Source organism: Ambystoma mexicanum, chromosome 12 (genome assembly GCF_040938575.1).
Source record: "Ambystoma mexicanum isolate Mex_15411 chromosome 12, UKY_AmexF1_1, whole genome shotgun sequence".
Taxonomy (NCBI): Eukaryota; Metazoa; Chordata; class Amphibia; order Caudata; family Ambystomatidae; genus Ambystoma; species Ambystoma mexicanum.
This window is the reverse complement of record NC_090936.1, coordinates 552126954-552142678: the sequence shown is the minus strand read 5'-3', so window position 1 is coordinate 552142678 and position 15725 is coordinate 552126954. Positions and strand designations below refer to the sequence as shown.

The 15725-nt window shown below is 43.6% G+C and overlaps 1 protein-coding gene across 1 annotated transcript in view; it reads right to left on the bottom strand.

Annotated features, from left to right (window-relative positions):
• Window positions 1-13845, bottom strand: part of LOC138514587 (olfactory receptor 5J3-like) — a 45935-nt gene extending 32090 nt beyond the window's left edge. Inside the window, exons 1-2 of the mRNA XM_069630042.1 lie at window positions 13810-13845; window positions 10617-11558 (exon numbers count right to left, since the gene is read on the bottom strand). Coding sequence (XP_069486143.1) covers window positions 10617-11558; window positions 13810-13845 — 978 coding nt within the window. The remainder of the gene's footprint in view (window positions 1-10616; window positions 11559-13809) is intronic.
• Window positions 13846-15725: the final 1880 nt, after the last annotated feature.

The following is a 15725-nucleotide window of genomic DNA, read 5'->3' as shown; positions in this document are numbered from 1 at the left end:
AGTCTTTCTCCGAGCTGTGCAAAATGTCTTCTAACTTTCTTTACCCCCGAGATTCTTCAGGAAAACTCTGTTACAGCCTACAAAACGAGTTCAACCAATAAAATTCTATCATGTCCTACCCTCCTTTTCTTGAACAATGGCTTGGCTTATACAGTTTAGAAACTGTATCTACTCATTTCCTGGCACATATTTTGCATCCTGCAAATACTGTGGACGGAGCACAGAGAGAGAAAAAAAAAAATCTGCACACAGTCTAGTGTGAGTTTCAGCCTGCCTCATTTTGCACTGGAGAACACATTACAATATTAAAAGTTAGAATTGTGTTAGTACTGTTAATGGTGTTAATTCATTAATTCTCTAATGTGTCTCCTGCAACAGAGGCATTTCAGATAAGAAAAGAAAAAAGAATGTGCATTTTACATGTAAAAAAAAAATGTTTGCATTTTAGATGTAGAAATCATTTTTGACTGAATAGCCTGTCTTCATATACATATCCATGTCACACTGGCAACACATGCCTTGCTGTACCACAATATAGCAATGCATTAAACCCATGCAGTGGCGCTGCATAAAAATGCTAAATAAAATATTCTTACAGGTCTGGGGAGGCCATGTGAACAATGATCCCAGTTTGGAAGATCCCTTCGAAGTATACATGCTGTTCAGCAACCCAGCCCCCTTGCAAGTGCATGGCCATAGGTTTGAACTGCTATTGATAGTGGAGGGAGGATGGATGGGCATGAACGGAGGAGTCTGGAGAAACTGGGTCTTGAGAGGCCATGAGAACAATGGTCTCTGTGCGGAAGATCCCTCTGAAGTGCACATGGTGTTCGGCAACCCAAGTGTTCCCATCCACCCAGCCCCCATGCGGGTGCACAGCCATAGGTGTGAACTGCCATTGATAGTGGGGGGGAGGTGGATGGGCATGAACGGTGGAGTCTGGAGAAACTGGGTCTGGGGAGGCCATGTGAACAATGGTCCCCAGGCGGAAGATCCCTTAGAAGTGTACATGCTGTTCAGCAACCCGAGTGTTCCCACCCACCTAGCCCCCATGCAAGCCCTCATCCATAGGTGTGAACTGCCATCTATAGTAGAATGGGGATGGATGGGCATGAATGGTGGAGACTGGAGAAACTGGGTCTAGTGAGTCCATGTGAACAAAGGCTTGTGTGCGAAATTACACTTTCAGGTGCAAATGGTGTTTGGTAACTAGAGTGTTCGCACCCACCCAGCCCAAATGGAAGCGCATGTCTATTGCTGTGAACTGCCATTGATACTGGAGGGGGGATGGACAGGGGCGAGGTGAGCGCAAAAGGGCACCAACCGGGGCTGGACTGGCCTACAGTGTACTCTTGAGATTTTGCGGTGTGCCTCTGCACTCTGGGCCTATTTTGTATTTTATTTTCACATTCCATCATAGGAAAAAGTTGGACAAGCACAACATGTGTAATATGTGGCTACTTTGAAAATGATTTCCAGTGCCTCCATTGGTTCCCAGTCCTCCCCTGGCACCAACCATTCTTTCATGAGACTCATAGACGACTGAGCATGTTCTTGACTCACTGAAAAACTCAAACAACTATCGACATATGCTCAGTTGTATTTTATTTAATTTTCGTGATATTGATGGCACAAACAAACTACAAATTTCATACTTGAGGTTGAAGCACAGTTTGAGAAAATCCCCTGTACTGTCCGCTGTCACTGGGGAATTTGGTGCAAATGGCTCCAACGACACAGGCGGGTATTACTCGTCGAACGCGGCATCCAAGCCTCCCATGAAGCTGCCATGTAAACAAACCATAGGCCACCAGCCTGTACCACCTGTGAAAGAGAAACATACATATTTTAATTGAATGAACCATATTTTAATTGAATGAACCAGAATGAACCTAGTGGTCTCAGTGGTAAAAACAACATCACATTGAAAGTATACTTACTCGTTACTTGGATTGCGAGGGTAAACTGTTGCGCAAAGTTCATGCATAAGCACCATCATAATCCTCAACACAGACCTTGTGAGGCAGGCTGCCCTGAAGTCATGCAACTCGGTAATACATAGCAGTGTCTGCTTCGGCTATATCCGGAGGTGTTCTGGGCAGCAGCAGTTCTCTACCTCGGTTGGCATGACCTCACAGCGATTGCAGGTACCCCAGGTGGAAACGTCTTCCATGCGACTAGACTGGAGTTCATGCTCGGGTGATTATTCTTGCAAACTATTGTCTGATTCCCCATCGTTTCTGCAGCTTTCTCTTTCCATTAGTTCCTCCTTGGAATACTTAGGCTCGTACTGGTAGGGCTGTATTGTTGCCATTGTGCGACAAATATTTCACCAATATGCAAGTAACAAATTAAATAAGTTCTACTAGTGTAAGTACCTGTTCGCAGGGGCTTCATGCTAGGAAGACAGCTGAACAGAGCAGAAACGGGTCACAGGTGATCTAAACAAAACACAGAGAAGCTATTATGATATGATATGATATGGCATTTGTAACGCGCCTATACACAGGTGTTTCAACAATCTATTGACAAAGAAACTCCAATGTTGTCTTATCAGAAATTGTCTGTTTATAGTTATTGGGGAAAGATGCTCCTGGTGTTTCCATAGAGACATGTCAATAGCTTGCACACAGAGATTGTTCAAACGAGATGTGCATTGGCGGTGTGAAAAGGGCTGAGCGTGTCTAGTGATGTCAGCTTCAGAGGCGGGTGATGTGTATTACTGGGCACTTGAATTTAGGGCGATGCATCAACTGATAAGATTAGCATAATATGGCCACGCCCAACACGTTTTCGTATGTATAAAAGTGAGGAAAACTAAGGTAAGATGCACAGGAAAACGTTTTATGGTCGATCACAGTATGCTAAACTCGACATGGCCGAACGAGCGAGACAATAACCTTTTTGAGCGTACTTCCCCCTTTTTTTTTTTAAACTCTTTATTAATTCCAACACTAAACAAACAAACCATAACAATAACAAAAACAAACACCACACTACAACTGACACATTGTGTTGGGATCTGCACCATATGCTTTGTCTCCTTGGCATCTTGGCTAGGCTCTCTCCTAGTCTGGTCATCACGTTCGGTTCTATGCAACTCAGGGTCTTGCATCTAACCTTGCGGCCTGTCCACCACCCTCATCGGGTTCTGTCGCTCACATTGTCTTCTGGGGGAACTCACTCCCAAATGAAATGAGGGACATTAAATCCTGATGCCAGTTTTGCAGAGCTTTAAAGACTTTTCTTTTTAGGTAGTTTATTCTTAAATGCATTGCTGTGTTGCATTTCCTTTGTGGGCTAGTGTTGCTTTGCATGTTTATGATTTCATCTGCGCTGCTGAACAGTTTGATCTGCCATGTGCACGATATAAATGCAAAATACAAATACAAATACAAATACAACATAGCTGAGATTTCTAAGTACCTTGAAGACCTACATTTGGTGTATTTTGTAAGAGGGTACCAGATAATCCTTTTGCAGGAGACATGGACTGATCTGATGAAGTGGTTAGTTTCCAAGGGTATCGATCTTTCGAGAGTTTTGCTAATAGAGACCCCAACGGTAGACTTAGTGTGGGCCTTTTAACTTTGGTTGATGCCACCTTGAACAGGAAAATTGCCTCTAAGCCCACTGGCCTGGATGAACTCCAACATCTGGTGGAATTACACTGGGTGGTGAACGCATTCTCCTGTTCAACATATATAATAGGCCTGCTTTGCCATTTGGGCTGACCATAACTTGAGAGGATTCAGGATTTGCTTATTGCTTGGGAATGGTCTGAGCAAGACCTTCATCTTGCTGGCAGGGGATTTTAATCTCCAACTGGAACCTATTGGTGAGTTGGAAGGGATGTGGGAGGACCAGGATATTGCCTGGGACATCCCACTCTGGCTAGCAGACAAGCCTAGTAGGATACATAATTTTGCTATAGAAACAGCTCGTATCTTTCACAATCTTGAATTAAGAGTGTGTAATAGTCGCTTTTCTAAAGACCAACCAGCAGGCTTGTCCTATTTGGGTGCAAATGGGTCCTCCACTATTGCCTATATCCTGGTCTCGGCTAAGGATTGAATTACAGTCAAACATTTTGAAGTCCTTTCTAATGCAATTAGCGACCACCATCCACTGTTTATTCATTTTAAACGTGACCAGTATATACACATCCTCATTCAATCTAGGGCTGGTGTTTTCACAGTGACAAGGCATGCACAGAAGAATGTTACGTGGCAGAGGATCTTAGAAAATGACCTGAAGCCATAGATATATGAGGCTATTTTAGCTATCCTAGAGGTGATTGGTGGGGAAGAGATACCCAGTGAGGGTATTTTAAAGGAGTATGTAAAACTCATTGGAAACAACTCCCCTTTTTTCACAAGTGAACATCTAGAATTTAATTGGGAGTGTTGAAAAAAGCCTTTAGGTATGACCTAGAATGGCAGTCTGCAAAGAAACAGTTAATATTATGTCTTGATACAGGTCCTGTTGTTGACAAGGCTTTGCTTCTCCAGTATAGGTCCAACTATAAAAAGCTCATTGGTGAAAAGAAGAAAGCCTATGTGCAACAAAAGTGGCTCTGTTTAACCAGCGATTTTGAAGAGGGAGATATAGCAGCTTATTGGAAATTAGTTGCTAGAAAGGAGGCAACTGAGGATGTCTCCTTTGATTGCTGTATTACTGCTGGTGCCTGGATGGAGCACTTTGCAGGTTTATATGATGGTTCCCTGAGATCACTGTGTATTCCAGAGGACGCAATTAGTTATGATCTTGCAGAACACATGTCAGGGAGGTTGATTTTCAATTGACTGTGCAAGATGTGTACAGTGCAATGAGCACTCAGAAAAGTGGCAAGTCACCCGGGCTGGACAGAGTGCCTAATGATCTTTTTTTGTGTCTGCAGACCCGTTCATTGCAAGTTATTTTATGGAGCTATGTACCTTAATACAATCCCACCCTCTTGGCAATGTACATTGATAGTCCCTCTATACAATAAAGGCACTAGAGAGTCCCCTCCAAACTACAGGCCTATCTGGCTCCTGAACAGTGCAGGAACGACTTTCACGAAGGGCATTTTGTCTTATCTATAAATCTGGATGGCGGAAAGTAGTGAAATTGGCAATTTCCAGGCTGGTTTTCAAAAACATAAAAGTGCCATGGATCAACATTTTCGATTGTTTTTAATGGTTTCCGAAATATATTGTACTTGATGGGATGAAAATGTGTGTTGTTTTTGTCGACCTTAAGACTGCCGTGGATGGTGTATCTCATAGATTACTTTGGTAAGTCTTGAGGAAAAGGAATGTACCTGTTAATTTGATCTCTATAATACAGGCATTGTATAGTACCACCAAAGCAGTAGCGAGATATGGCCTGGCCGGAGAAATCACAGACTCCTTTGATGTACTTAAGGGTGTAAGGCCAGGGTGCGTCCTTGCCCCCCTTCTATTTTGTGTTTATATAGAGGAGATTGTCATTGCCTTACTGTGTGATTGTTTCGACTTTCCAAGAGTGGGGTTGGATAAGTATCCTGTACTGTTTTACACAGATGACACGGTTCTCTTATCCACTGCCCTGCAAGTCTTAAAATAATCTGAACATTTTTGTGAAAAATGTGGTGAATTTAAACTCAATCTGAATATTGGGAAAATTAAGGTATTGGGCCTCATTACACCGACGGCGGTAAGGGTTTACCGGTACCGGTAAGGGTACCAGTGCCGGTAAACCCTTTCCGCCTTACTACGAGGTCCCTTTGTGGGACCCTACCTTAATGGCTGGTTTTACCAGCCGTTAACGACGGGACCCGCAAAGGGACCTAGGAGGTAATTACGGTACCGCAATTTTCGGTACCGTAATTACCATCTTCCACATTCCCATTGAGCCCTACGGGGGCAAAAATGGGAATGAGGAAGGGCCATAGTGAATGGGGAATTACCGCCCCCGCACACCTTGGAATAGGGCGGTAATTCTGCCATTCACTATGGCGGACTGAGTAAAATACCGGCGGCAACCATGGCGCTACTAGCGCCATGGTTACCGCCGTCCGTGTAATGAGGCCCATTGTTTTTTATGCCCTGGTTCTCCAAATATCAGGAATTGGATGTTACTGTGGCTGGAAACCCTTTAGAACAAGTGTCCTACGATTACCTTGGGATTAGATTTAACGAAAAAAGTATGTGGGCAATGCATTTGGACAAGGCTTGTACTGCCCTAGGAAAACACAGCAGAGCACATAGAAATGTTTTTGTGAGACATGGTGGAGGTCACTAGTATTAGAACTATATCGTAGAGAAGCTATTCCTGCTTCACTTTATGGAGCAGAACTCTGGGGACATAACATTGAAAATAAATATATGAAAAGTCTGGTGCAAGTGTCCTCAGGGTCGCCTAATGCGTTGCTCCACCTTCAACTCAATGTGTGCCCAATTGGGGATCAAGCCCCCTTGTACACTGCCTTATATTGGGTTTGTTTACGGAGTACAGAGGGGCTTGGAAAATATTGGGATGCTTTAAAAAACATATTAAGTTTAGACAGGCAGGAAAAGTATCCCAATCAACACTGTACACATTAGACGAAGTGGAGCTCTTGGAAAGACCAGAAAATGTTGTCAGGGCCCCCTCTACTTTGCTAAAGAGTGAAGCCTGAGATAAAACTAGGACAATGATAGAAGCTACTGAAATGCTGAATTTGGGTTCTAGTTAATTGGCATTCAAATACAATTTGGCTTTGAGGAGTATTTTGATTATATAAATCCATCGTATCCTAGAGCCTTATATGCCAGCTTTAGATTAGCCACACTTCAGAATGCCTCTTTCATGAGGTCATGGACTTTAGATGGGTCAGGTGTGTGTCCCCTTTGTGGCTTAGGCGAGGAGACTATTGTGCATTTTGTGTTTGTATGTGATCTGTTAAAACCAATGAGAGTTCGGTATCTGAGACAGTTCTTCAGGAAAGCAGGTACCTGTACAACGTAGGATGCACTGGAATATTGCAAAAGAACTGTGGATCCTCTGACTGTGATTTGTGTAACCCAATATGTTCATCGTGCTTGAATTCATGTCTTCCTGTTCTGATGTGAAGCAAAGAATGGTATCAGGGCTGCAAGTACACTCTATTTTTAAATGTGCATTTTATACATTCTTTTTAATATGTAATTGATTATTTGTAATTGATTATAACTTTTAATCTGTATTTTATTTCATATTTGTGTGTTGTTTGGTTTCTTGATGAACTTTGAGCCTGCACTGTCTGCCATCTTGTTCTGTTTGCCCTTGGTCTCACTTCTGCCCATAGCGTCCACCTGCCCCAGACCAGTGCCCCTGCCCCTCACTTCCCCCCACCAAGCCAATGGCCTAGGAACCACTTCATCCAGGTGCCTGTGGGCTGTTCCATGCCCCACAAAGCCCCCAATGATGCGCTCAACAGAGAATGTTGGGATACAGGGACCAGTCACCCCAACCAGGATTGGAAGAAAGAGGAGAGCGGAAAGATAGGTGATTATATCTCTACATCACACAGGTCTTGCTTCTACTGTCCCTCATTCAACTGCCACTTTGAACGCCTACGGCGTCTGTCAAGCCAAACACCACTTCGGACTACAAAAGAGCCTTCAAGCTTTCCACTGTCAGTGCAGCAATGAAGGAGGGCCCGGGCCCAGGGTACACCTCTCTCCACTCTGATGCGGCTCCAGGCCAGGCAGCGCCCCAGGGCTTCCTCCACCCCTTGCCCCTCTCCTCACCTGCTGCTTGTGGAGGTGATGCCCCCTTCTGCCCGGTTGGGTCACCAGGTACGTTCCATGGCCATAGAAGGAGCCCAGCCACTGTGCATGTTTGACAGACGATTTCTTATTCAGAGTTGGTCCCTCTGCCCCACTGACTCCAGGACCACTGCAGCCTCCTGATTTTGCTACTTGGGGTCAATGTAACCCTCGTAGGCTGGGGAACCCCTCCCCTTATTCGCCTCTGTGCAGGGGCTGGGACCAAGAGCTTGGTTCAAGTGGCTATATTGACCACGCCCCGTGGTTGTCCGCTGCGATCTAGTTGTCTAATTGGCTAATTGGAAGTGGAGAAATTGTATTTGGATTTCAGACCTGTTCACCAGGGAAAGGGTTCAGATTGTATAACAAACGATGCAATGTATATATAGTCATGGAGCATACACTGTTATTAATAGGTAAGAATAGTGAACTGCAAATTCTACTTTATGATTCATTGGTAGAAAGATTTTGCTTTTTTTGGAGAATGGTACTGATAGATATCCTTTTTCTTCTACAATAATAAAGCCATCAAAGCCCCAAATAGGTTAGAAGTTTAGAGGTTATGCTCTGCCGAAGAGCAAACAATAGGTGCTCACGAAACAGTTTTGAACAATGGACAATAAGTACATTTGAAACATAATCATTTTTTTTTAAATTACCTTGTCAATATCCTACAACGTCTCCAACATTAGACTTAGAGCTTTGGCGGTTACAGTGACTGCCTAGCTCTAATCAATCAAAGAGCCACAATCCCTAGTAATTCGTATTGTTTTGAGCTTGTCAGTTCTCATGAGCTAGCCAGTGGGTGGATTTTGAGCAATCAAATAAAACATCTAGTTGCAAGAATTTTGTGAAATGTGAAATAAAATGTGTTTGCCAATAATATTTGATCGAATCTTAAACATGCTTTGCCACATTAACTTGTCAAATTCACTGATGCTAAATTTAGGATCTGCTATATGCATTCAAGACTGAACCTTCTGCCTAGGATGGAGGTGCTGGGTGTGCCAAATATCCCCAGAGTACAGTTTCATGTAGATTTTGTGACCGGAAGGCTATTGTAGAAACGTTTAGACACCTCTATTACCTTTCCGATTCTGCACTTTCTTTTGGTTTCTTTGCGATTCATTGGATGTGTCGTTCCCCAAGTTCTGCAAAATGACCTGTTTGTTATCATAAGTGCATTATACGTGCTGGTTCATAGGTGGAGAATAGATTTAGGTACTCCTTTGTACACAAGGATGAGCCAGGCCTGGGAGGGGCAGAGCAGAATGCCCCTCCTGGACTTCTGTGTATGATTTGCGTCCAAGTGCCGAGTGTCTGCTGTGCCTGAGGTGGCATTGCGGAGAGTACTGGTATTGTGGGATGAGGACGAGCCTGTAAGAACTTCAGCATGGAGTAGATGTCCTGGGCGGATAAAAGACGATTATATTTTTATAGAGCTTACAAGCACACATGAAAAGTTACTGCAGCGCAATTTTGGAATAAGATTATGGAAGGACGAGAAGTGCCATTTTTGGATAACCTCTCTGATAACGGTGTGAATTGACTGGAAATGTTATTTCTCTAGCCCTGTGAAGTCCGTTGAACAGAATATTCAACATGCTTTTATTTCTTTTCATAATTGCTTTTTTAATGTACTAATGGAATAACAAAGTATTATTGTGTTGTGCTTAATAATTTTGCATTAATGGTATTAAACCACTAAATTAAAAAAAAAAACGAAATCAAAGTCATTAAATTTCAGTAGTTACTTAGAACGGAAGGCTAGTGAGGCGCTGGAAGGTATTCCTATCTGATTACAGATATTTCACAAGTGTTACTCACTAAAATTCAGCGACACATTGCATATGTTGTGCTAGTATCTGCTACCGTCTATGTCATCTATGCCACATCTCCATCTTATCTCGGGAGGATAGCTCAGGGACACCGTGCTTCCCTTGGAAGCAATACGACACGGTTCGATCCCACGTCGGCGCTTAGAAACCTCTGGATGTTAATCGCGTTATAAATAACCTATCACATCATTTCATCTGGCATGGAAACAGAATGAGATAGGACGTCTTTTCTCTTTGATCCATGGGGCTTTACATGCTGGGATGCTCTTGCTAAGTAGATGTCCTTTGCGCCCTATTACATATGGTACACATATCACTATATCAGCTTTGCACGAACTTAATGGGTGGGCGGCATGTCCAAGAGCTAAAGATGCATTTAATATTATCCATCCCACAATTGACAGTTTTATATGACAAGTGATTTTTCACCAAAGCACTTATTTATGATATCTGCAAAAGAGGTTGTTCTGTTAAAATTACATACATACATACATTACTATATACAATTTCAAATTAAAAGAAGGAATCTAGTACGTGGAATTTGACATTCAACCATCATTTGAAACAAAATAAATCTCAAAGGTGTGGCCTATATATATTTTTTTTTTTTAAGTCAAACAATTGTGTGTAAAAGCTACATAATAGGAATTTGTAACAGTGCGTTCCTGAATTGGACTTCTTCCACGGTCACAGTCCCCAGAATAAGAATGATGTCTCTGCTCCTAATAGAAACATGTACATTTATTTTGTTTAAAGTGTATGCAGCAGTGCACCCACTTCATTGCATTTACACAATCGTAAAATAACATACTCACTGGCACAGCACACAGTTGTCATACAGCACTTTTCTGAAACATACGCCATCAGTTCAATTGCATGAAAACGAAAAGTTGTAACGATGGAGTTAACAAGTGTACAGCTTCAACTCATAGTTGGCGAGTTCTCTATACCCATACCTCCATTGCATTTATACATGTAATTGTAAACAGTCAATTAAGGAACTACTTCTAAGATAGAGTCAAACGGTAGACTGCTTTGGAAGCACAGAGTCTTTGTCAGTCCACAGAACCCTCTTCACAGCTCCTTTTATTTCCTGGTTTCTCAGTGTATAAATCAAGGGATTCAGCACAGGTGTGATTACAGTATAAATCACAGACAGCAGCCTGCCCTCAGCCATTGCATAGCTGTCCACTGGGCGGAAGTATGTGAAGAACATGGCACCATAGTAGAAAGTAACCACTGTGAGGTGGGAAGTGCATGTGGAAAAAGCTTTGCCTCTACCTTTCTTGGAAGAGATTCTCAGGATTGCAGCAATAATGTAGATATAAGAAATGATTGTGATGATAAACGAGCCAAGTCCCATGATTCCGCCGGAGATGAAAACAAGCACCATATTTACAAAGGGATCAATACATGACAGTTTGAAGACCTGAGGAACATCACAGAAAAAATGTTGAATTCTTCTCGGGCCACAAAATGATAATCGGCGTGTGGTCAGTGTGTGAAGCATTGAATAGAGGAAACCTCCCACCCAGGAACCAGCAACCAGATGAATGCATAATTGCTCATTCATAATAGTCCCATATCTCAAAGGATAACAGATGGCAACATGGCGGTCATAGGCCATTGCACTCAGTAGAAGACATTCCGAGCATGCAAAGTAGATGAAGAAGGAGAACTGTGCAATGCAGCCGTGAAAGGAGATTGCGTGTTGGTTTAAGATTAGGTTCATGAGCATCTTGGGGACAGTGACTGAGGAACTGCATATGTCCATTATGGACAGTTGACACAGGAAGAAGTACATGGCTGTGTGAAGGTGACTGTCGAACCTGATAAGGAGAATAATAAGGAGGTTTCCGCACATGGTGGCCAGGTAGATAATGAGTAATAACACAAATAGAGGAATCCGAAGCTCAGGCAGTTCTGATATCCCCAAAAGAATAAAGTCATTGACATCAGTATGATTCTCGATAAAGTGATTGAATCCGCAATATTTAATCTACTTGTGAACCTCAACAGTACTATATACTATTACATTCGTAGGCTCAGTACTCCCCAAATGTTAATAAGAGACAATTGTTTAATGTTGAACTTTGACTTTAATAGCAGTATCCACCATCAATCATGAATTACTGTTGCATTCTTGAGCAGCAAGTCCTGATATTGCTCACTTCTGTTGACCAAAAGATGTCGGTGTGCGAGTGGTGTTTGTTTGGCTAATTTTATCCTGGTCGATATTCTACAGAAAAATCATGTTCAATGTGTTCATCTTTGAATGTGTGCCCTCCTGTCTCTCTGTCTCTCTGTCTCTGTCTCTCTCTGTCTCTCTCTCTCTCTCTCTCTCTGTCTCTGTCTCTCACTCTTTCTCTCTTTCTGACCCCTCTCTCTCCTATCTTTCTCTCTGTTTCTCACTACGGGTAGTGAGTACTTTTTCAAGTTCATGCAGATGTTTGTTATTGATGTTCTCGTGTTACTGATCCACAACTATGCCTGAAAGACAAAGAAATAGTTACAACATTATTTTTCAACAGGGCAATATTAATTTCAAACTACACAAAAAGTAGTTACGACTGAGTAAAAGAACTTCAGACTAAATATACTTTTCCTAGATTTCAAGCCTAATAAAATTAAACCAATACTAGAGGCATTCTTAATCACAATTTGGAGACAATTGTCAGCACAATGCCAACTGGTGGAAATCTAAAAAAACTATGATTAAAAACTGCCTGTGAAGTCATGAAGCAGAGTCAGTCTGCCACAGACGAGTCGAGTGCTTTTACTGTGTGTTCTTCCCTGAGGAGCTGCAGCAACGTACCCGAGTTCTACGAAGGACACTGTTGCTTTAACAAGAAGGCGTGCCTTTAAAAACTCGAAACCAGCACGGAGCGCGGCGCAGCAGGGAGTCGTGAAGCAGAGTCAGTCTGCCACAGTCCGCCATGGGCCCCGCGCGCCCCGCCTAGCACTCTTGACCGCGGTCCGGGGTCATCCGGGGCAGTCCGCATGTGTCAGATAACCGCCGACTCAGGCCCCCAAACAAGAAGGAAAACGCTTTAGCACCGTCAAATGCTGAATCCCTGGACTTCCTTGAAGGCGGTAACAGGCAAAAAGCCACCAAAGGTAAGTGAGCGAGTTGAGGCGGTACCCGTCTCTGAAGGGGGGCCTGGGATGTCAGCTACCCCCCCTTCTTCCACCCTCACGACCTTGACACCCCTAGACTTGTTGCTGCCAATGCCTACCACCAATAGCAGCAGTCAATCTTATCTCCCGCTGACCCGGCCACCATTGGAAATGAAAATGAGGTAAATGAAAGAGAAGAAAGTGGAAGCGAACGGGTGTCTGAAGTAATTATAACACCACCACTAGTCTACCCGCCCCAGGGCCTGTGTGTCACTGGGTTACTATCATTAAATTACCTCTCCACCCTCAAATTGATCCAGCACTCACTTCCAGAGGCGGAACTGAGCACACTGCTGAGCACAAATGCTCATGAAAAAACCTCCATTGAGAGGAATGTCGTACCAACAAGCCCCAATGTCTTTTACTCCCCTTTTGAGCTGACCGATGTGGAACTGATTGAAGCCACAAACACAAGTGTAAACATCACAAACACTACAACCAGCTCAAATGCGTGCATCCAGCCATTAGTCCAATGACATGAGTTACCCGGATCACTTACCACTCAAGAAGGGATTAAGAATAAACCTGCAATCCCGGCAATTAGGTGGAGTGCATCAGGCGCGTCACTCGACCAAACCACCATTGTCGGCAAACTAAACATGGATGAAGCAGTAAGAGACTCCAATGGCCCATGTGCAATGTCGGAAGCAGCTGCACCTCATTCAATACCTCAACCAACGCTCTCGACAATGTCGGAGCAAAGCCCCTGGTCCAAAGACACATTTCAATCGAAGTCAATTAGTAATGCGCCCTCAACGCATAAACAGTCAAGGCCGACTGATGAGAGCCTATGTCTTGTAAACGAACATTTGAGACATGAAAATTAACAAACGTTGGTCACGAAAAAACAGTGGGAGGGTGCTGTGGGCTCTGGTCAGCTACATCTGCATGAGACGTCCACACCGCCTAAAGTGCCACAAGCAGCTGCCGCCGCTGCTAAAGACAACAATGTAGGCCTCCTCAAACCAAGACTTGAAACACGTTTGATGGCACAATTGGATGCTGATTATGCCACAGCCAAGGAAAAACTGATTGCTTACCATGAGCAAAAATGTAGGAAGAGACAATTCCAACATCCGCTACAAAAATCATCCAACTTAGATGAAGTGGCGCCTCACGTTAATTAAATTTGGAGCAACCAAACTACACTGCCAGCGGTGGACACTGGCCGGCGGCGCTCAGAAAAAGCTGTATCCCAGCCCCCAATCAAGCTGAACAAAATTCAGAGTTTGAATTTTTTGTCCAATTTGCCCGATTGCCCACAACCAACTAACTACGCATCAACAAGCACGCCTAGAGCTTGGCCACCCGAAACAAAAAAAAAACCCACTGCAAGGAAATCCTGGAATCTTACACTCGAACAACCATCTTCCAACACTCGAAGACACAACGATGAGTGCACACTCTCGTTCGGATGGTCCTCCTACCGCATCGCAAAAATCAAGTCTATCAGCTGCAGCAGCCAGCCAGTTGTATAACAACGTGCTTGCGGCATCATCAATGGCGATGATCCCCTTCACAAAACTCTATGAATCTATCCACGAAGTGCTCAAAGATCAGAACGCCTTAATAGCGTCTCTATCTGAAAAAATAGAGAAAGTAGAGAACTTCAACAACTTTCTAACCAATCAGATCTCGAGGGAGGCCGAACTTACAGTTCGTTGGCAGGAGCGTCTGACCGATTTAGCAGCTCGACATCACTGCCAAAATGACACCTTGACGGAAGGTTTATTGGAGGCCATGAAATGGATGCGGCACAATGCTGATGTGACCATTTGCAACACTGTGCTCCCGCAACTCAATGGTGACACAAGGACAGAACGTCCATTCACCACGACAACAAATGAAAAATCCTTCGGGGGCAGCGCCACGCATCGTCTGGAGCAAACAACAGAGGGAAACAATGTTGCCAAGCATCTTCCCTGATGTCTCAACGTGGCCAAACTGACCAAGTAACATCGAAGTCCCCCTGGCCGATGACGCCGACAAGCTCAACAAAAACACCAGTAACTAACGATAACACAAAGCAAATGGCCATAACGACGAACTCTAATAAGGCCCAAAACCAAAAAGAAGCAACTATGGATGACCAAGATGACCAACAGTCTGCGGAGATCGTAGCGACTGAGACAACGCAACCTGCTGCGAAACAGGCTGCGCGGGGTCCGACAAACTCGTTTGGTATATTTGAGGGCAATGCAAAATCAATAACTACTGCCCAGACAGAAGCATCAGTTGTCAACCCATATTCAACGAAGTGCCTGCTCAATAAACATCCACACGAGGCCAAACGACCCTGATTGGCCAAAGGCAAAACCAATGTAAAAAAGTTCATTTGAAACCTAACTTCTCCCAGGCACTTGGGTATGTTCAAGCGAGTGGCACCACCATAAGAGGCTGAGAGAAAATCAACCACGGCTACTGTTGAAGTCGAGGCTCCTAAAACTACTCCAGCTCCTAAGTCACTTAAAAGAAGAAGACTGGAGTCTGACATCGAAACACTGCACAGTTCTGAAATTGGATCTGAAATAGATTTATGCGACCTCTCCACATGCTCGCACAGCGGTGAATCCTCTGAGGGCTACGAAAACATGGAAAGTGAAAATTCATGCCATGATTTGAAACCACCGCCCCGAGCATCAAAAGAGATGACAAATCAACGTCCTAAGAACTCCAAGCGAAATTCTCTAGACAAGAGCCAAAAACACTCTCACGAGCAACCGGAGCAACACAGCGATCATTTATCAAGATGGAACCCAAATACACTTCAAATCAAAAGAGTAAAAAAGTGCACTACTCTTCAAAGGTACATTATAATCAAACAATTTTGCCTTCAACTCAAATTGGGAAACTACGCCTACAAAACATCCAAATCGACGATAATGATGTCAACTTAAATCGTAATAACGTCATGAAGCTGTTCAAATGCATTCCCTCTCTACGCACTAATGAGTCG